The following is a 21,103-nucleotide window of genomic DNA, read 5'->3' on the forward strand; positions in this document are numbered from 1 at the left end:
GGCCATCGCAGCGGGGCCGAGGGCGCCCACAGGCTGCGGCGCTGCCGCCGACGAGGCGGGACCGTCCGGGAACACGGGACGGACCCGGCGCCGACCCTCACTCACCCGTGTGGCGGGCCTGGGCCCGCGCCCGCGCGCTACCTCCAGCGATGCGGCCCAGCGGCTAACGCGGCGGCGGCGCGGGGACAGGCCGCGGACCTCTGCGCAGGCGCCGCGGCCGGCGGGGGGGTGGCCGCGCCTGCGCCCTGTTCAGGCAGGGCGGGAAGGGGCCGGGCGGATGGGCCGCGGGCGGGGCCCGCTCCGCCGGTCTCTGCCGCGCGGGACGAACCCTGCGCGGGTGGGCCATCGTGCCTGCTCCCTCGGCCAGCTGGGGACCTGCGTGGCGCTGCCGCTAAGGAGAAGGAAAAAGGATTAATTTCGTTGTCTTTCTCTGCGGTGTGAGGGGTCAGCTGAGTAGTGACGTCTGTAGCGCTGCCCCGGACATGGCTCATAGGGTGGTTTCCCGTGGCGTCGAGCGAGTTCGGGGGGCCAGACGGGTCAAAGCTCCCCTTGGGTGGCACGAAATACAGCTACTGCAGCGTGGGGCAGCTCGCCTGTTGGAGTCCGCATAGCGTTAGCCTCTGATAGAACGCTGCGCCGAGTATTTCAGAAACTCGCTCACGAAAACGAAGCCTTAAGGCTGAGCACAGAAAACCTCCTCTGCTTTTCACCTCTGCGTAGGCCTGTTGCCTCCACGTTGGTCTGACCCACTTGTGGTAATGCTGACCCGTGGCCATTACACCTGCTGATGGAATTGCCTTGTGTTCGTTCTGCGTCTAGGTTGGTTGTGCACCTGGACACTAGAAATTGCTAGAAGGTAGTAACACTGCTACTGTGCAGTAAATAAAAAGAAATTTTAATTCCTTTTGTGTTTAATCCTGGTGGAACATCAGTAAAAAACCCCAACTAGATAAAGTCTACTGGAAATATTATTTGCAAGATCCATGCTGATGACTGTAGATCAATTTTGGAAGTATTTTCTCTGCAGTCAATCTGGTTTCCTCACATAAAATTGATTGTAAACTTTAATCACCACAGTTTCTTGCTCCTTTTTACTGTTTTAGAGCCAACTAAATAAAGAAAATGAACAAGGGATTCTGTTACGATGTGCATCATTAACAGGATTGTTTATTAAATTCTTAATCAGTAACATCTGCTGGCTCACTTGTTCATTGAAGACAAATAGTAATTTGGTTGCTGGAACGTTTATAGCTGCTTGAGATATGCAGTACTGAAGAATTATCTCTAACTTTTTGGTCTGAATTTACAGCGAACCCAAAATGCCACAATGCTGTACTTAATTTCCCAAAGGAAGCATGCGCAATAAATTAACAAAGTCTTTTACTCTCTTCAAAAATAAAAAGGTTGGTACAGCATCATCTTATGCTTTAAGACAGAAGGCAAAGCAAATCCTTTATATGTTTTTGAACTTAACATTTTCTGGCCAGAAAGAACATACCTCATCATTATCTTTTTATGTATGTATCATTGCATTTGGCATCGTTACAGTGCAGAAGCCACAAAATGGAAGCAACAGTATTCTGTAAAAAGGTTGTAATTTCTCTTACGTTTTGAAAGAGGAAAAAGAGAGAATGATCATCTAGATACAGCAATAAGAAAACTTAACAAGAAGCTGAAGCATACTCCTCTGTCTTTGCATTTTTTCTAAGAGCAGTCAACAAAATAAATCAATCTCAAGAAAAACATTTCATTTGCAAACAAGCATTCATAGCCATCCACCGAATTGCAGTTTGTTTGGTAAATAGACTCTGGAAAGGTAATCTGATGAAAGAGAAGTTAAAACTTGGATTTCAGCCTTCAGTTTAGATGCTGCCATAATTTCCAGCTAAAAAAAAGAACAAATTAATGTGTGATGCTGCAACATCAGCCTGATCCAGGGTTAGGCAATTATTTAAATAATAATTACACTTGCTGGATGTGCATGTAGAACTCTAAGGGTAGTATTACTGGACATGGTACTGCAAAATCCCTGCCACTGAGCTGAGATTCAATTTACTGTATGTTCATGTGTGTGTACCTCACAGTAACACAAACAATTTATGAGTATAAACAGGAAGGAGAAGGCACATAATACCTTTTCTTCCTTCTTAACCATTTCACACAATATATGCCCGAACTGAGATTCTTGCCTGTAAAAGCTACAGGCAAGAGTAGAGGTCTAGTACAGAGTAACTGTTGTAAGCATTCCCCTACTTGTAAAGATGTAATATATTCTGTAATATTTAGCAACACACTAAAATCCCATGTACAGCATATGATCACCAGATGACTAGTGTCAGGAAAGCTTAAAATGCTGCTGGTTATGGCCTGCAAGCAATTGAGGCCCACTGATTCAGAGAGACAGTGAGCATGGGCTTTCTCAATCTTGCCTTCTTTTAGGGCTGCAAAACCTTACTGGTTCTGCCATTCTAAGAGTTTGTCATCATAAAGAGGAACAGGATTGCAGGCGATAGGATTTGTCCTGTGGGGAGGAGGAAATAGGAAACAACAGGTTTATACATACTTCTTTTTTCCACATTGGCTGACAAGCAATGTAAGGTCTCTTTTGTATACTTGCTAACTTATTTTGATCTTGCTTTGTAAATGGAATCAGGACATCTTTGCGTATATTTAATCTGAAAAGAAAATAAAGTTGTTAAATTTTCTCATATACTTAAAACATATTTATTCCAACTTATTTGTTTATATTAAGCCAAAATAATGCATGAAAAGAATAATGGATTTAAATGTCAGTTGCCTTTTTATGCATTTAGGTCAGACTGCATTTTCTGTCTATGAAACAGAAGAATACTTCTGTTTCTTATGGGGAAATAACTAACCTCTCAAGATCAGATGGAAGGAGACCAAGCCACTTTATTGATGGAACGGTGAGATGATGGGCCTCAAAGGACATTGACTAAAATAAGAAAGGTCAACTATAGCATTCAGTGACTTTTAGTTTAAACCATTTGAGATAATATGCCTTCCGAGGTCATGGACCGATTTTATTACAAAGATAAGTAGGTATTTTCACTATCAGATTGATACAGGATAAAATAATGCAACGGAAGCTTACCATATCCCCTTGCTGGAAACCATTCCTTCACTAGGACCTGCACCCTTCAGACTCTAGACTAGTCCAATTTCGGCTGGTCTAGTCTGAATTGTTTTGTTTTTTACAGTCAACATGAGTCTGACTGCCAAAAAAAAAACGTTAAGCCAGGAGGAACAATGACAGTCAAATCTGAAAATTTCTGATATTTTCTGCTGGAAAGCACCACATCATATAAAAATAGCCCAAAGAAAGTTCATCTGGTCCAGTATCATAGCTACAGTAAATATCTCAGGGAAAAGTGTAAAAACAAATAAGCAATTAATGATACTTCTCAGAATAGTCCCCCTGTTCCCAATGATTTGGGACTCCAACTTTCTGAGCCAGAAGTGGTGGTGACGTAATGCTTGATTTTGTCGAGTTGCTTTTAGAATCCGTTAAAACTTTTGTCATCTACAGCACCCTACAGCAAAGTTAAATTACATGTGGTATAAAGGAATACTTCCATTGTTGGTAATGAACTTGACATATTCTATTTTCATTTGGTACACCTGTTGCTCTGTAATTGAACAAAATAAACTTTCAAAGGAACCTGACAGTTTAATTTAATTCTGGAAGATGGTGTTTTATCAGTTTACACACCTTTGTGGGAGAGCTGGAAGCATGGCAGCTCAGCTGAAAGCTTGGGAGTTCTGTCTCCCTGGATGTCCGTAAGGCATATGTTATGACATATATTTGAACTCTGACACCATTGATGTCTGACAGTTCTCTGAAGGTTTTGGGGGTTTTTTTGTTTGGTTGGTTGTTTTTTTTTTACATTGGATGTTCTTTCTCCATTGCTCTACTGAACAGTTCACCCATCTGCTCCTGCCCTCTGCCTTCACCTTAGTCTGCCTGCCTTCCTGTACCTCATCTTTTAGCAATGTGATGTTCTGGTTCCCTTTGCCTCTTCTTCCATAATGTTCCACACTGACACATGTATCTATAAGCAAATTCTCACCCCAAAACAAAATCTTTACCAACATAACATGATTTTGTGGAGAATCACCCATCTCACAAGTTATGTCCTCCTCCTCCCAAGGTCCCTCCAGCCTTCATTTCTCTTCTAAGGCAGAAACAAAGCAAAATGGGGAACACTTTTCTGTTGGGACTTCCTGAAATCTGCCTGTGCAGCAGAGAAAAACTGAAGTATAGTTAAATGAAGCATGTGTCATGGTTATCCAGTTTCTTTTTGTTGCGGGAAGAAGCCATTTCTGCAGACACACAAGGCCTAAAAACTGTGTCTTTGTATTGAAACAAAATTATAAAAGGCAGTAACCATTCTAACAAAGGCTGTAACATTTCATACATTCCAGCTTCAAGGCTGGGCTACAAAACAATGTATTTGAAGTGGAAAAATTATACTCACCACAGATCCATATTTGTAGATGCACATTATTTCTACACCTAGGTTGCAGAATACCAAATGTCAAGTGTCTGTTTATCTGCACTCTGGGCATGTTTAAGATGACTGCATTAAGAATTCAATTTTATGGCATAAGAGTTATGGCTTTATGATTACTGAGGTTCTTTATGGTTTACAATTCTTTTGGGAGTATGTCAAAACAATTATAATTTGAACATAATATGTCATCTTTATATAGTTAAATGTTTCACACTGTCCATGCATAGTCATTTCAAAATCAAGGATAATCAGCTCTTTTGCACATTGTTCAACACCTATCACGAAAAGTGTTAATCCTGTGTAATGCATAACTCTCAATACTATTGCTTTGAGCAGCTGCTTCTCATTTTGCAGTAATCTCCCTAATTTTAGGTGGTATCAGTGTAGATACATAAGAGATTTTCTACATTTTGTGTATGTGAATTCAGAATCTGAATTCAAACAAAGGCATACACACTCATATACACAGAATTCCTCATGAAATGAGGGAAATTTCAGACCTGCCGCTGATGTAACGGCATAGCACATCCAGAATGCGATGGACTTGTTTTAGGATTAACTTTATTCCTGCTGGCATCAGACTTGTAGTTTCTAGCTTTCACCGCTGTAAACTATTGACATGAGTGCCGAATTAGTAATATAAGTGTATGTGAACTATTTTAAAACCAACAGAAGACTCGCTTTGCTCAAACGTACTATTTTCTTCATGTCTGTCTGGCCTAAGGATAATGTAGTTAAAAATTTTTCCTTATACAAAACTGTGCATTTACAGAAGTTCCTGGTATTTCCCTTTATTTTACAAAAGGAATAGTATAGCACACAGCTGGAATTCTTGACAGAGCAACATTTTCAATGGTATTTAACTCTGTAAAGATACAGCTAGGACCTCCTGAGACTTTTAGAAGTGGTCAAGTGCGTAAAATCAGTGGAATCACGCAATGGATCATAAAATCCCATTATCCTTATATTCATTTTTAGGCCGACAGGTACTTTCAAAATCTAGCTCTATTCTGAGCTACGAATTCTATATATTTTTTTTTTCTTTTTCAGGCACAAGATAAGATTCTTACTAATACCTCAAAGCACAACAAATCATCACAGAGGGTAAGGGTATATTCAGTGGAGATGTAAAGCCAGTACTGATGCTTCACAAACTCCTTCCATACTCCTAGATATATTCTGCATAGATCAGGAACCCTCTGAATGTGTGGGATCTCTGTGCTCTGAGCACCTTCGCATACAAGTGAGAAAAGACATTCTAAATAAATTTTGCTTTCCTTTTATGTAATTGAACCTCTACAAATTTACCATGTGGATCTGCATCCATAAGGGTGAAAATAGGAATCTGAAAACTATCCCACAGCTTTCTGACCAAAAGTCGTGTATTAAGATCTGGTACGCCTCTTCCCTAAGGAAATAAAATAAAAGCAGACAGTTTTAAATTAATTAAAACAGCATCTAGCTACATATGTGTTTACATTTGTCATTTAAAAGCAAGCAAGCAAACAAAATGCTGGCAGAAATATTTCTCCAGCAGCTATTTTGCAGGGAAAATTGTATGCTCCTATTTGGCTTGCTGGGGAGGGAAGGAGGAATGGGCTGGGGAGCAGCACAGCAGATGTCCTGGATTACAGGCACTGTAGAGGTATCATACATTCCTCTACTTAAGGAGTTAATTTGTAAGGTCTGGGAGTTGATGTATAGATGTACCCCGGTATCTGTATAAGCTGGTGTAAGAAGGCCAGTTTTTTCTTCTCATTTATGGCACTAATGAAACAATATAAACCAAGTTCTTGCTATGACTGGCTACAACTGGACGGTATGCAGCACAGTATAAATGCTTATCTCTCTTAGGTATGGGGATATGTTTTTTCCTCACTGAGGGCCAAATTTGTCCCAGAACAAGTAGGCACGTGTATTCCATTTACACATTCCTATTAATTCTCCAGGCTCCATAGCTTTTTCAGTACAATCCAAAATCAACCAACAGTGTTTCATTTGGGTTTGCTAAAGCTAGGATCCTGCAGGAGGAAAGGTTACTCAGCAGTTAAGCCTTTCTGAGACTGAGTGCGGCAGCTACTTTGCAGCAGTACATGAAGCTGATAAGCTACCACGCTCTGAGATGTTTGGAGGAAATAAGTCTTTAGAATGTGTATTTTGCATTTCCATGAGGATAATAAAATTTTTAAAAATATTGTTAGACATGTTTCATATTAATTCTATTATGGTCCTTGGACCAAATTTGAGCACCACTACAATGCTAAAGTATTATTTAAATTCTTACGTCTAGCTAGATGGTATGAAATATAAAATGCATACCGTAATCATTATACATGGGGTCAATTTATTGCAGAAGTCATCATCCAGGAGTCTCTGAAAAGTTGCATCTTTTTCTACAATTAACATAAATTTGGCATGTGAGATTAAATCTTTTCTGTTAAGGCTAGCTGCATGTAAAGTGATCCATCACACCAATCAATTAAAACTAAATGCTCTAAAATACCTGTTCTGGAGCCAAAAGCCATGTTCATGACTCAATTTCAGAGCCAGCAAGCAAAGAAAAAATTACCAGAACATTGTTTAACTTGGAATATTCTTTGTTTTTACTTTATTTTTTCACTCTACAACAAGGGTTCTTGCTCAAAGGATACTTTTAATTCCTTGAACATTAGATGGCACAGTGACTGCCTAAAACAACAAAAATGAGATTAATCATTTTAAACAGAGAAAATGATATATTTTAAAATAACAATATTAGGTAATGAAGGACACAATTACATCCTGAGACAACCATTCATCTTCTATATATGAGATCAGTCTCAACATTTTCACCTCTTTATAAGTGTATTCAACCATTCATATCCTGCTCTATTGTATGGTTGTGTAGGAGTCCTCCTGTTAAGACAAGACGCTTTTCAAAAGTGTTAGCACTACTGTCACAGAAGATTGTTCATCATATGGGCATTACAGAGATAGCAATGTCCTGATTACTTTTTTATCTGTCTTAGCCAGAAAAAAGTCAGCTTGGTGTGAAGACTGCAAATTTAATACAAGCTTGAAACATTCTTTTTGGAAGACCATTGAATCCTTTCTTTTATTAACCTATAACCTGATTTTATAACTATTTTGGAGCACCAATTTTAAGACATAGTAATGTTTACTTTACATCTCTTATTAAGATTGGCTCAATCTGGCAAGCATATGGATGAGAAAACAGGAACTGGAGGAAGAACTTGGCAAAAGAGTATGTATATATTGAAGTGTGTGGTCTGTTTTTACTTCTGACTGCTAAATCACCTCCGGTGCCAGGGTGGAACAACTCAACAAATAAAAATACAAAGAGCTGTAGAAGAGCATTAATAACAGGGGTCTTTACGCTCTGCTTAAAAACAAAGTATAGTAGGCAGCTTAAGGTTATCTTTCCATTTTGATATTACTGACTTAGGCTTACAATGAACACATTTTCCAGGAAATCATGACAACAGGCAGCAAGTCTGAGTTCTGTTCCTGCTTTCATATTCTGCATGGCTATAGGAAATCTTTTAGGACTAGGTCTGTTGAATCTCATCTCCTCAAACCACTTTTGGCTCTTGACTCTTATGAAACCATGGTTATAAACTTCTCTCTAGCTCAGTGCCACCTTTGATCAAATTAGTTGACAAATACAAGCCCTTCTAATGTCTGTAATTCCTGTGTAAGTGATAATCCTGAGACCAAACAGCCTGATATACCTTTGGTTGTACAGTGCTTGGCACATGCAGACAATATCAACTCTTATGTGGAGTATCATCGTTAAACCTCTGTAAATGTGAACATAATTTGGGTCCAGAAAGAGATTTCTAGTTACAGAGGCTCAGTTCAATCTCTCATCTGTGCTGTTGCTGCTAGAGGAGTCTGCCCAGTGTGGTGGAAGCAGCTCATTGCGGACCATGTGAGTATGTTAAGTCATGCTGTAAGACTTGTTTTCTTACTCTGCCAGAAGTCAATCTATTGTAACAGAAACAAAGTACGTTCAGGGTGCTCAGGATTCTTTAATTCTGAGCACTTATTTGGCAGAACATTGTAATACAAAGCGTAAGATGCGCAAGATGTACACCTTCCTCTGCAAGGCCTCCGTGGTAGAAGATAGTGCCTAGAAACCATATCCAAAGGATATATTCCTGGTGAGTGTATAGTTGAGCTTCATAATTGCCATCAGTTGAGCACTACTTTTTATATCTCTTTTTTCACCCAGGTTGTAATGTCTCAATTTGCCACAAGCACAGTCTGTATAATAAATGTATACAGTAACCTGAGCTACAAGTGCAGGATATCATGTAAAGGTAGATGCTATGAATTACTGCTACTGTTTTATAATACATACTGTTGCACTGCAGGTACAATTCACTTTTGTACCATCTTCCTCAGTGTAACTTAAATTACCAGCAACAAAACCTTTAGTTGTAGACAGCTGAAAAAAATAGTAAATTCTATACAGTAAATTGGAAGTTACATGCTGTTACGTTACTATATTGCACAAGCAAAACAAGAAACTTCTGAAAACAGTTCTGACCAGTAATAAGCAGTTATTGACCGCCATCAACCTTTTAAACACTAAGCAATGTTGTTGTCATCAGGGATATAAAGGCATACTTACAATAAATAATGTTAATTGCATTTGTAGATACAAAGGAATTCTTGTAAGGCATGAGATATACAAGTAAATTTGAGAGGTTGTTACATCTCTGACTTACTTTAAGTTTTCATTTAACCCCCAAGTTAGCAAATCATTTGAGTACAAATTGCTAAACAGATGTCTTGCACTATGAAGTTTAAACACTGCCTTCACTAGATAATAGCAAAAGGCCCTGTGAATTTAGCGGGCCGTTTGTCCCAAACTCTTTGGAGCAGGCAAACTCTGTGAATTTTCTCTGAAGGAAGAAACCTTTCAAGGACTATGGTAAACCATAATTAGGTTTCATTTGCACAAATGACACTTTTTATTTTTACTTCCTATTTCTTACTGATAACTTCTTTGTATTTCAGCTTCCAGTTCAATCTATATGATTTGGAAATAATGATAAAAACATTCATAATTGGACACTTACTATATGTAGACTTCTCCGAGGTATCCTTAGCATGCAAGAAATGTCATTGATTATATTGTCCACAACACTTTGGCTGCCAAACAGTAATGTGTCTGAATAATATATATCTCTATCAAGACAAAAATATTGTATTTGTAATTATAATACTGAAACAGCTGTAGGATCATGAGAATCTTACAGATGGCATGGATAATCACAGCAACCTAAAGCATTTTAGGTACAGGAATCCATTATCCTACAGGTTTGCATCCTACAGGCCGTTTTTCACAATAACGTTCTTAAAATACAACTTTATTTGAAATCACAGAAATGTAGTATGTTACCTTTTAGTTGCATAAGTATTGCTCTGCACCATCTTGTAGATCATAGATAATATTTTGAGCATCAGAGCTGAAAAGATAAATTTTTAAAAATATTTTATCCATTTTCAGAAATTCATATACAATAATTTGTCTTTATATCGACCCATATTTGTGTTTCATAAAATAAAACTTTTAAACGTATGTTTTTATGTGCTGTGAAAATACAGAGAGACCGTACTAATCAATAGACACAATAATTTCTAGCATATTTGTTAAGTGAGGGAATGTATGCCCTGCTGTCCAGGACAAGAAATTAAATGACTGAGTTAGAAAAAGAAATTAGTTTATTGTCGATATTCCAAGATTCCTTTATTAGCTAGCTTTAGACCTTTTGAATGTGCCTTCAGCTGATATTCATTCAGGGAGGGTAGAAACTGTAAGAATGCTGTATTAATTTCACTGTCACTCACTATAATTTAATAGAGAAGAGAGAAGCTGAAGGGCTGGTCATAATATCAGGTTATATTAGCTATACACTTCTAAATCACAGTGCATAATTTTTTTTCATAGTTTGCTTTTTTTTTTTTTTTTAACAAAGTTTTGAACTAAAATACAAGAAAATACAAGAATTCTGCTTTTGGACTTTTTTAACTTACCAAATCTTGGTGCTGATCTAGGGCAGTCACTTCTTATTTGTTTTGTAGTACAATGTGGTATCATCTGTAGACCTACAGAATCTTTAAATCTGATACGTTGCAAACAAATACAATAAAACTGTAAACTTATTAAGTATATGTGAATTGTTCTCTGCAAGGTAATTCAGACTCGGACTCCTTTCCTATAATCGAATATCTACTGCTATTTTCAGACTCGGTACAGAAACAATGAACTTGGGTGCAGCTGGAGTGGCTGGAGGAAAAAGGCAGGCAGTAGTCATCATCTGCCAAAATGACCCATGCAAAACATTACTGAACTGTCCCCATCAGATCACTGGCTTCAAAACATGAAAGTTTATCAAGAAGGTACTTCAACACTGAATTTAAGCCTAAAATACATGTTTCCAGACAAAAGTAGAGACAAGAAAAATACTTTATACATGTTTATAACTGTTAATATATCAGCATCGATTATTATGTATCATGAAAAAAAAGGAATAGCCAACACAAGAGAAAATGTGAATCATTACTGCAATACAAATAAAGTCTGACACAGTGACTTTCTGGCACAGAATGTATGAAAAAGTGTTATTATTTCATATCACAATAATATTATCTGATTTATGCCCTTAAATTACTATCAGAATAATTCAATTATATTCCATTATTAACTTTTGGAAACAAAAATGTGGTCCATCCTATTTTCTAAACAGTTGTTTAATCTAAATGAGCGCCACCATTTTGCGTTTCACCATTTCGTGTCTGAAGGTGCACATTTCACCAAAAGAATCACTTATTTTCTTAACGACACTTTATTATTTCACTTAAAACTAATTTTAGTGCCTTATGATATGACAAGTCCTGTCTTTAAAGCATTCTTTTTCACGTCAGAGTTTTGTATGGTCTTTCGAACAGTATTGGTGGTAAAATGGCCATAATTTTGTCTAAAACCACACGATGTTTCTGAATGTCTTTGTCAGAGGTTTTGCCGCATGCATCCTTTGGGTGGCAGAGCACACCGCGGTGCACGTTAATGTAAAGCGGCAGCAGAAGCAAACAGCACAGCCTAGCACCTGCCTGCCGGCTTTAAAGTATCTTTCCTGCCTTTGTGCTGCAACAGCTAAAAGATATTCCTGCATTTCGCTTGCATGCTCCCTGCACTGTGACTGCACGGGAGGAAAACCGGAATCGAAACTTTGCTGGGCTGCGCTCTGGGGTTAAGCAAGGAAGGCTCCTTGCAGAGAACAGCGTGCTGGAGGACCTGGGCTGTGCGGCTCCCACGGATATTTCGTAAAGGCAACTGCTAACTGGCATTAGATCGGACACCCAAGCAATTCCTCCTAGGATTGCATTTATCCAAGCAGAGTAGTTTTCTATAAAATCTGCTTTGCACTAATGGGAAATCTCCCCCCCCCCCCCGCCCCGGAAAGATACAGCTGGGCAATGGAAAATGATTGTAGTACTTCAGGCCTGGCGTTCTCACTGATTGGCATCATTCTCGGGTAAATACCTCTCTGGGCATCTACAAATGTTTACAAGCAACATTTCAAATATTAAGTCCTTCTCTCATTCTACTAGTTCCTGCCCAGCAGATTCCATCTGTGTAGATTAGGTATGAAAAGGCTGCCTAAAAAAAGAAAAAAAATGCCCCATTTTCTTCTATTTGTATTATATTTTGGTGTTCTGTTTTTATTTTTATTTGTCTATTTATTTTTATTTTAGTCTTCTCAAACTGCTGTATTAAAGTGGGATATAGATCATTATTCAACAGAAATGCGTATCTGAGACTACACTTCTCCACCATAAATAATAGTTCAGCTTTTTGTAATGTGATTGATGAGTCTTATTTTTAACACACTGTGATGTTAACTTGTTTTAATTTGAACGTTTTCCCCCCTATGTGTACTGACGGCAAATAACATCTCACATTTGTTTTTCTAGACTGGAATGCCATTTCCCCGAAGATTGCCAAAAATTGCAAAACTTTGTTATAGTATTCTAATTTTACAGACATCTGAGTGAAACATTTTTGTCAAACTATCAAGACACAAACCATAAATTCCCTGGAACATACAAGCCTTTCAGTTAACCAATTCCCTTCAGGCTCCTCAGTTTTTTTGATTGACAGAAATGTATTGTTCTCATTAAGCGAGTATTCCACCCAAGTGTTACGTGTGGAAGGTTTTCTATGCTTTCTCAACCTCAAATGTTTGTAATGTGTCCACTTACAATCACCTTTGCAATCTTACCAATCTAAATATCCTTTAACCCACTGACTTCCAAAGCTATTAGAGGACAAGAAATAGATTCGTGTCTTCCTTTATCCTTTTACTTCTGTATCATAGCAGGCAATTAATCTCTCCGTTTCAGGTATTTTCAGTTTAAATGAGCTCCATGGAAAAATACTGTTACACAAACAACTACTACAAATCCTTATAAAGGAGGACAGTTGCTTTTTCTCTGATCCAGTATAGATAAGCTGGCATAAGTTCTGAAATTTAGATAATGTATTAGAAACTTGATTTGCCTTATTCGGCTGGTAATGAACTTAACTTAGAACACAACATGGAGGTAAGAAATACAACAGGAAGAGGTGAGATGCACCTTCTCTGAAGAACAAAAAAAGGATAAGTTTATCACTATCATTTTAAGAAATAAGATACCATGAGGAAAAGCAAAGAAAAAGAAAAGAGGAAGCACAGAAAAGGCATTGGAGGATGAAATTGTTAGTAATTGTTTCCAGCCTAAAACAGATTTTTTCACTCTAACACAACTTGCCATTTCTGGTTTCTATTGCATCCAGAAAATGATTGTTTATAGGACCTCCCTTTCCTTTCTAACCCCTATTACAGTAGTTTTACATTCCCCTTTATCCTATGGTCTATTACTTAATACATGATGCATGTTCATGCAGAATGGTTACTAAGCGTGACTTTTTATTTGTCCATTACTTTTTTAGAAGTCAAATTATGTATTGACTCTAATACTTATAGGACTATATTTGATCGACTTTTCTGGAAGTTACATAATCACATTTATATTCATGGCATTTATATTGATCTAAGGCAGGACTTTAAAATATATAATACTTACTCTATATTCCTCCAATCTGATCTGTTAGCCAGTGTGAGAACAGGTGCTTTTTTTTGGGCCAAGCTTTCAAGTACATCTTGAATAACATTTTCTATTGCTTCAAGAACTTCAGAACTGAAACAAAGAAAATTAATTATACAGTTCATATGATAATACCTAGTTCTACTTTGAGTTTTGATCATCTATCTCCACTCCTACAAAAATCATGTAATCCAAAACTGCATCAAGGATATAGTTGTTTCAAAAATGTGGAGGAGCTCTTTTGTTTTTTAATTTTGTTTTGCTCAGTTTCCCTAAAATCTTTGACTTCCCATTCCAGATGCATGACTGAGGAGAAAATTAAAAGTACATTTCTATTCAATCCTGAAACCATAAAATTTTTCACCATCTGAACTTTTAGACCTACTGGCTGGTTTGTGACTAATGATTAATGTTTTACTATAAATGATGTAATATTGGCTTTGGCTATGATTTGGGCTAAATTGTTTTTAAATGCTGTAAATTTAAAAAATGTTCAAGAGTACAAATACTTCCTGTTGTACTGTTGTACATTAACCTTTTGGTCTGAAAAAGGTTATGCTGCCCTGAAAAAACTGTTAAGGTTTTTAATTATATGAAGGCTTAGTCTCAACAGATGCACTAGGTAAAGAATAAAATTTGTATCTTTCACCTAAAAAGCCAAAGTCACCTTGCAGCAGATTGCTTAAAGCAAAAATGTAGGCTGGTCTGAGTGTTATGACAGATGCTTTTTATTTTCATAAGCAATCTGACTCCGACATTTCAGCTGTCCTTAAAATTACAAGTGTACTATATACCATCATAAGTTTAGGTAGGAATTAAAAAAATAGACAAAACTTCTTTTAGCTCAAAGTTTTATCAGCAAAGTCCAATTTTGTCATTAAGTAATATACTAGGAAAAGATGAGTCAACACCACTGCACACTGCACAAAATGAATTATCCCACTGTTACAAAACCAGCAAGAATGACTTTTAAAACCTAGCTCTGAGTCTCCTTAAACAATAATGAAGTGTCATTAAAGCTCTCTTCCATCAGCTGAATATGTTTCTTCCATTTTGTATCTCAACTTCCACTTACTCTTCATTCCACTGAAACTAGATTATAATTTTTTGAAAGCAATTTCTGGAAACTATTAACCTTTTATTTTAAAATGTTATTCGTAATAGTATCTGTATTAAAAAACCCTACTAGTATTACTAACATTTTTGTCCAATAATATTAAACTGTTCAAAAAATACAATGCAAGATTTTTTCTGTTTTTCAGATGAATAACCTTGGACACAAACACACTAAGGGCTTTCCAAAGGTGAAACAGTGGAGCATTTGCAGTGCAGATAATACAAGAAGGCCTGGTCATGCAGCCAATATGTAAATTCATTTTCTACTGTATAATAGCTTCCTAATCAAGTCCAAGATTCCTTAACTTTCAGACTCATAGTCTCTTCCTCCAAATTAGAATCTCACTGCCATATCCAAACCAGAAATTCTATTAAGCACAGAGGAAATGTTTGGTTGGCGAGCTAAATGTGTATTGGAGCCAACGGTAAGAGTAGAATAGGTAAGCAAAGCTGACTGTGGTGCAGACATCCAACATAACAAAAATTAGAGTGTTCAAGACAATAAAAATATGTATGAGTATATAAATAAAAATAAATAATATAATAAAAATATATGTATGACTCATGGTGGAGTCACCATCACTGGAAGCGTTCAAAAAGCGTGTGGATGTGGCGCTTCAGGACATGGTTGAGGGAACATGGTGGTGTTGGGTTAACGGTTGGACCTGATGATCTCGAAGGTCCCTTCCAACCTTAATGATTCTGTGATCCTGTGAACAGATAGGTAGATAGGAAATCTGAACCATGTCATGCTTTGATAAATACTTTTACTTCCTAATTTGATTCTGTCCACTCTGTCTTAATATTCCAGATGTATTTCAAAGTGTGCTGCAGAATTTTTAAGTCTAGTTTTCTGTTCCAATGCCAGTTTCCCCATTTATTGGCCAACAGAAGTTGTAAATGTGGCAAAGCAGGAGGAAGAGGACAGCAATTCTCTGTGTAACCCCTGCTGATATTCTGTCTCCTTTTGCAGACGTTAACTGAATTTAGTAAGCAAATATACAATACTGGCCAAGTATGCCTACTTAAAATTCACTCTGCTTTAGTTAGCAGTGAGATCTGAGCAGAGAAGCAGTAGGCACTGTATATCTCACAGGGTCTGCCTGATCATTCCTAACAGGTTACAGCGTGAGGAGGTACTTGTTTCCATATAGCACAAGAAATGACCTTCAACATTAATAGCACAAAAGGTTAATATTATAGCCCCTTTAGCAAGCAAACAATATAAACACACAAGAGAAACAGTTACAAATAATGCAATGTAATAAACACTCCAAAACCCAGAACTGTACCTCGCTAAAGGCATGCGGTTCCCATACCCTGCCACAAAGACCAAGAACTCTCCAAGTAGTCATTATTATTATTATTGTTGTTGTTATCCTGCTCCTTTTAGTATACTTTTAAGATGCTCCCAGTCTGTTCTAGCCTCTGAGGCTGATATACTGTGTGCGGAATGAGTCTTTAAAAAAAAAGAGAGTTTTTTGGTAGTGAAATTCAGTATGTTTGTTGTGTCACAGTTTTCTGTATTTCTCTCTGTACCTACAGACTTTTTGGAGAGGTCTGAGGGAACAGAGATGCTGCTTACAGTGTGAGAGCCCCTTCTCCCCTGTGTTTTTAGGGGAGTATGTTTTTCACTTTTGCACAAGCCCATTAGGTGCAATGCTGCGCTACCTACTTAAGCATTACCACAAAAAGAGAGTATGGGTGCTATTTTTCACATCTTTTACCTAGGGACGTGTCTCTCATGACCAGACAGACTTGTTTCCCTGGAGCTGGCCTTGTTCCTAGCTGGCACTTCAGTGGAACGCACACTGTGGTCCTCCATGAAGGTTGGTGCAGACCAATCCAACTTCTTTGGAAGGAATGAAGCCATGTTAAAAAGGGATTACCAAAGAAATTAGAAAAGGCTATTCTGCGTGCTGGATTTAAAAACTCATGATCTGAGGTCAAACCATAGGGCCACAGAGAAAAAGCAGAAATTTTCAGTAGAAACCAAAGTCAAGGTTTTCCCGCCCTTCCTGACTGACTGACCAAGGGCTTTTCCCGCCCTTTCTAACGGACAGGAGCTGGCCCTGAGGGCTTTTCCCGCTCTTCCTGCCTGACCAATGGCTTTTCCCGCTCTTCCTGTCTGACCAATGGCTTTTCCTGCTCTTGCTAACAGACAGGAGATGGCCCCGCCCACCCTGACAGGGACCTTCTCCCACCCTTTCTGACTGACCACATCCTCTGCTGGGAACCGAACCTCGAAGCTGTCTCTGGAGCTGCTGTGCATGAGCAGATATTTAAGCACGAACTTCACAGCACCCAGATCTCTGGGCCACTGGAATAAATACGGCCAAAGTGGCCAAATCGCTCATCAATACTTTTCTTATCCTTTCTGAACAACCAGCAATTATTTTCTTCCCTCAATATCAAATGTCTTTTCCTGACTGTTCTCAGCGGCTGGAAGAAAGCCAAAAAAGCTGAAAGCTCCAAGTGTTGAAAAATCAGCTTCCTTCTCCAAAATGGAATTTGACTTCTGTTGATATGAAATATTTAATACTATTTTTCTCATTTGCTTTCAGCATTCAGAAGTTTTAGTATAGACTTGGGATATGTTTTCAAATCTTTCTCAATACACTGTTAAAAACCTGTGTTCTGAACAAACAATAGACCCCCAATTCTAAAAGTCATGAATCACCAGCTTCCAAGAAAGCCAAGATTTAAGAAAAAAATGCTAGATTTTGTAAGGCTTATGGCTGAACCAGGACTTTTACGATCCACATGGCGTCCTCGGCCGGAGGGCATCGCTTCAAAATGGACGATACAGGGCCAGAGACAGACTGCAGATTTGAAAAGAAACCCCACATGCGATTATCATTTTGGTGCATTTCGTACCTGTTTTCTTTAGGTGTTCATTTTTTCCTACAAAAATTCCAGTCTTCTCTTTCACTTCAGAAAGCTTAAACACTTTGTAATTTTAAAAAGAAAATGTGGTACTTGCGGGAGACCTTGTGAAGGCCAGAGTGCACCAGTGCGTGGCCAGTTGCTGTTCATGGCCAAACCAGCCCCGGGCGCTGCCGGAGCAGAACCACGTGCTCGGTTTCTTCAGTGGGTTTTGAGCGCAGAGATCGGGGCTCCTTCACTGGCAGCTCGATGTTGAAAAAAAAGCAAATCCTAGGAATTTAAACTGCTCTTACCTTTGCAGTTATGATATGCCAAATTGTCTTTTCAACCCCTAACTACGTCATCGTGATTGACTGCCTGATAGTGGTCATTCTGAGAGCGTTAGCAGTTACTTAGGAGATAAATATCTCAAAGGCTTGTCCTTTCTAGAGAAAATTTCTTAAAGCCCACTGTTGATAGCATCGCCTTTTATGCACAGCAGTCAGAATATTGGAAGCTGTGCTGTATCTAGCTCACTGCCAACAGCATTTCAAATATTGCGATGCTCAGACTTGTTGTTAGCAAATTAGATGATGTAGTGTTTAAAATGTTGGAGACAGCTGGTTTCTCCTGCTGTTCCATTAGCTACTACCCCTGAACCTTTCTTCTTCAGCACTCGTAAGAGTAAGCAGTCCAAATCCAGCTTGGGTAGGTAATTAAAAAATTCATGCATTGATTTATTCAAGGAAAACCTCAGGCTATGATGATATAAACACAAGGTGCTTCAATTAAGAGAGGCAATCAAAAGAAAGGGGAATTAATAAATTGAAATTTTCAGATCTTTCATCTTAATTCTTTGGCCTTTGGGTACCTTGAGATCACTCCGGAAATATTTATGTAAAATCTCTGTAGCTCTTTCCAACAATTCAACATCAAAATCAACAGACTTTTGTTTGATATAGAACTGACAAAATTATATCACGCCCCTAGCAACAGATTGCAAACAAAACTATATACATCAACTTGTGAGAAGATAATTTAATGACTTGTATCTTCTTCACAGGAGCAAACAGTAACTATAAAAAAGCACAATCAAAATACTCAATGCTTTTATCTGAGTCAACAAAACAGAGATTGAAAACCAAGCATCAATAACAAAAATGTCCATGTTTTAACCTTAATATTGCACACATATAGGTAAATATGCACATATATATAACCACATAAATTAATATCCAGAATATGACCAGTAAATGAACTGCAATCAATATATGAACTAGGAGGTTCATTTCCTAAAGCCCTCTTCCTTTCTTTATTTCCCTCTTTTAACTTTGCTTGCAAAAAAAAAAAAAAAAAAAAAAAAAGAATTTCAATTGCAAATACCGACTGCATTTTTTATATATATTAGAAGGAAAATTATTAGGAAAACAGACAATGAACCATTATTAAATGTTAAGGTGGAAAGAAAAATGTGGAAAAAAGCAGTGTAACCGATGCGGTTATCTCAATATTTGTCTTGCTTCTACAAAGATGTGCAGTAGAGGGCACCACAGATGGCAGAGAAAAAAAGATTACTACTTTGAAGCTGTTAAATGTAACACTATGATTTCATTAATCCTTGATAAAACAAGTATGATAGGTAATGAAACACATTCAGACCTGTTTGCTTTAAAAGATAGCCTGTTCCCAAAAAGTTCCCTTGAGATTGTCTCCTATTATAAACATATGCTCTTATCGGGATACTTTTGGAGGAAGCTCTGCTGTGAAATAGTCGGTATGAGCTGTTGGATGCCGATTTCGAAGCCTGTCTGTAACTGCTGAAGAAGAACCTGTCTGGATCAAAAACTGTTGCTATCACTATGCACTACACAATGAGAGCACTGTACAGAACAAGTATGTGCATTTATCTTAGTGCCAAGATTTTAAACTGCTTGTTACTCATTTCTCATCTATAAATAACTGCATCAGTAGAATAAATAATGCATAAAAGATGTAAAAGCATAGGTACGCTCTTCCCTTTTCTTCACTGCATCCTTTATCGAAAGATTTTTCCTCTTTTCATATGTAGTTAGTCTCTTACACTCTTTTCATGATTGCTATGGTAATTATTTCTCACCAAGTCGCCTGTCCTTAATTCTTTTAACAGACTGGTAGACACACCAATGGACCTGATATGACCTGATATGCTTATTTTCAATTACTGCCAAATAGCATGTGAAATCCAGTCTTGCACTCAAGTCTAAAAAAAGGGAGACCTCTGTAAAAGGTCGTGATTCAGTCCAAGCAGAAGTATTTTGGCCAGATAGGAGATAGATGAAGGCTCAAAAATTACAGTAAGAACAGGAAAAAAAGCATCTCCACCAGCCATTGAAGAGCTTCTTGGGAGTATGCCTACTGCGTTCCAGAAAGCTTCAGTTTCTTTCCAGATTCCTTGGTTGTGATCTGGACAATCCTTGGAAGGGCAGACATTTTGTGAGCCAAAAGTTTACTGTGAATAGGTTAGGACGAAACAGGAGCAAGATCTATCACCTGCCAGTTACATGAAAAGTTACTGATCTTTTTCTAATGAGCAAAGCCCAGAGAAATAGGAGATGAAAAGTCATTCACTGCTGACAGCTGACAACTTCAAGCGGGACATCTCCTTCCAACTAACATGGTTGGCTAAAAAACCCCACAATCCTAATACATGTTTTCAGTTTACCTAGCTCTGGAGAGAGAAACACCTGTAAAATATTTATTTTGTGGTGAGACAAATCACCATAAGAGGAAGTGGTTTTTTGTTACCATCCCTTCTTTTTGTGTTTTATCTTTCAGCCAGAAATAAACTCTGAGAGGCCTTTCTTAAAAACAAAAGTAACTATCATCTAACGTCTGTCACAGTGATTTTCAGATCCAACATTTTCTAATGCTTTTAGGGGCAGTAATGTATTTTGGGTTGCAGGGCAAGACAGGTATTTGAGACAAAGAAACACAAAGTAAGTTAAATAAAAGAATGTTTTTTCCCAATTTAGCATAAATGCTATGTACACTCTGGTTCATTGATAATAATTAAGCTGCAAACAGGCAGCATTATGTGAGTGAACATTCAATGACATAAATTTTATGTGCTGAGAGCTTTGAGCTGGCCCAGTACTATCATAGCCACTATTAAAAAAACAAAACAAAACAGTTGTAGCAGCTCTAAGGTTTGGAAAAGTTAGATAAAAAATGAGAATAGGATTTTATATGGGCAAGTTGGGCATTCTACCACTGTTATTATTCTTTTGGAGAACATGTTGTGGAGGAACATAGAGAAAATATTTTGAAACATCCAAGCCTCCATGTATCATAGGATTACAGAATCATAGAATGGTTTGGGTTGGAAGGGATCTTTAAAAGCCATCCAGTCCAACCCCCCTGCAGTGAGCAGGGACATCTTCAACTAGATC

At 37.9% G+C, this 21,103-nt stretch overlaps 1 protein-coding gene across 1 annotated transcript; it reads right to left on the bottom strand.

The window, feature by feature from the left end:
- Positions 1-1,765: 1,765 nt before the first annotated feature.
- SPO11 (SPO11 initiator of meiotic double strand breaks) lies at positions 1,766-16,635 on the bottom strand (the record flags this gene model as incomplete). The annotated part of the gene is made up of 13 exons (XM_082007161.1): positions 1,766-1,885; positions 2,564-2,675; positions 2,880-2,956; positions 4,500-4,537; positions 5,844-5,943; positions 6,855-6,964; positions 7,187-7,223; positions 8,899-8,985; positions 9,623-9,731; positions 9,946-10,012; positions 10,581-10,669; positions 13,674-13,835; positions 16,538-16,635. 13 exons carry the CDS (start codon positions 16,633-16,635, stop codon positions 1,766-1,768), a joined length of 1,206 nt encoding a protein of 401 aa, XP_081863287.1.
- Positions 16,636-21,103: the final 4,468 nt, after the last annotated feature.

The sequence above is a fragment of the Phaethon aethereus genome (assembly GCF_964289735.1).
Source record: "Phaethon aethereus genome assembly, chromosome: 16".
NCBI lineage: Eukaryota > Metazoa > Chordata > Aves > Phaethontiformes > Phaethontidae > Phaethon > Phaethon aethereus.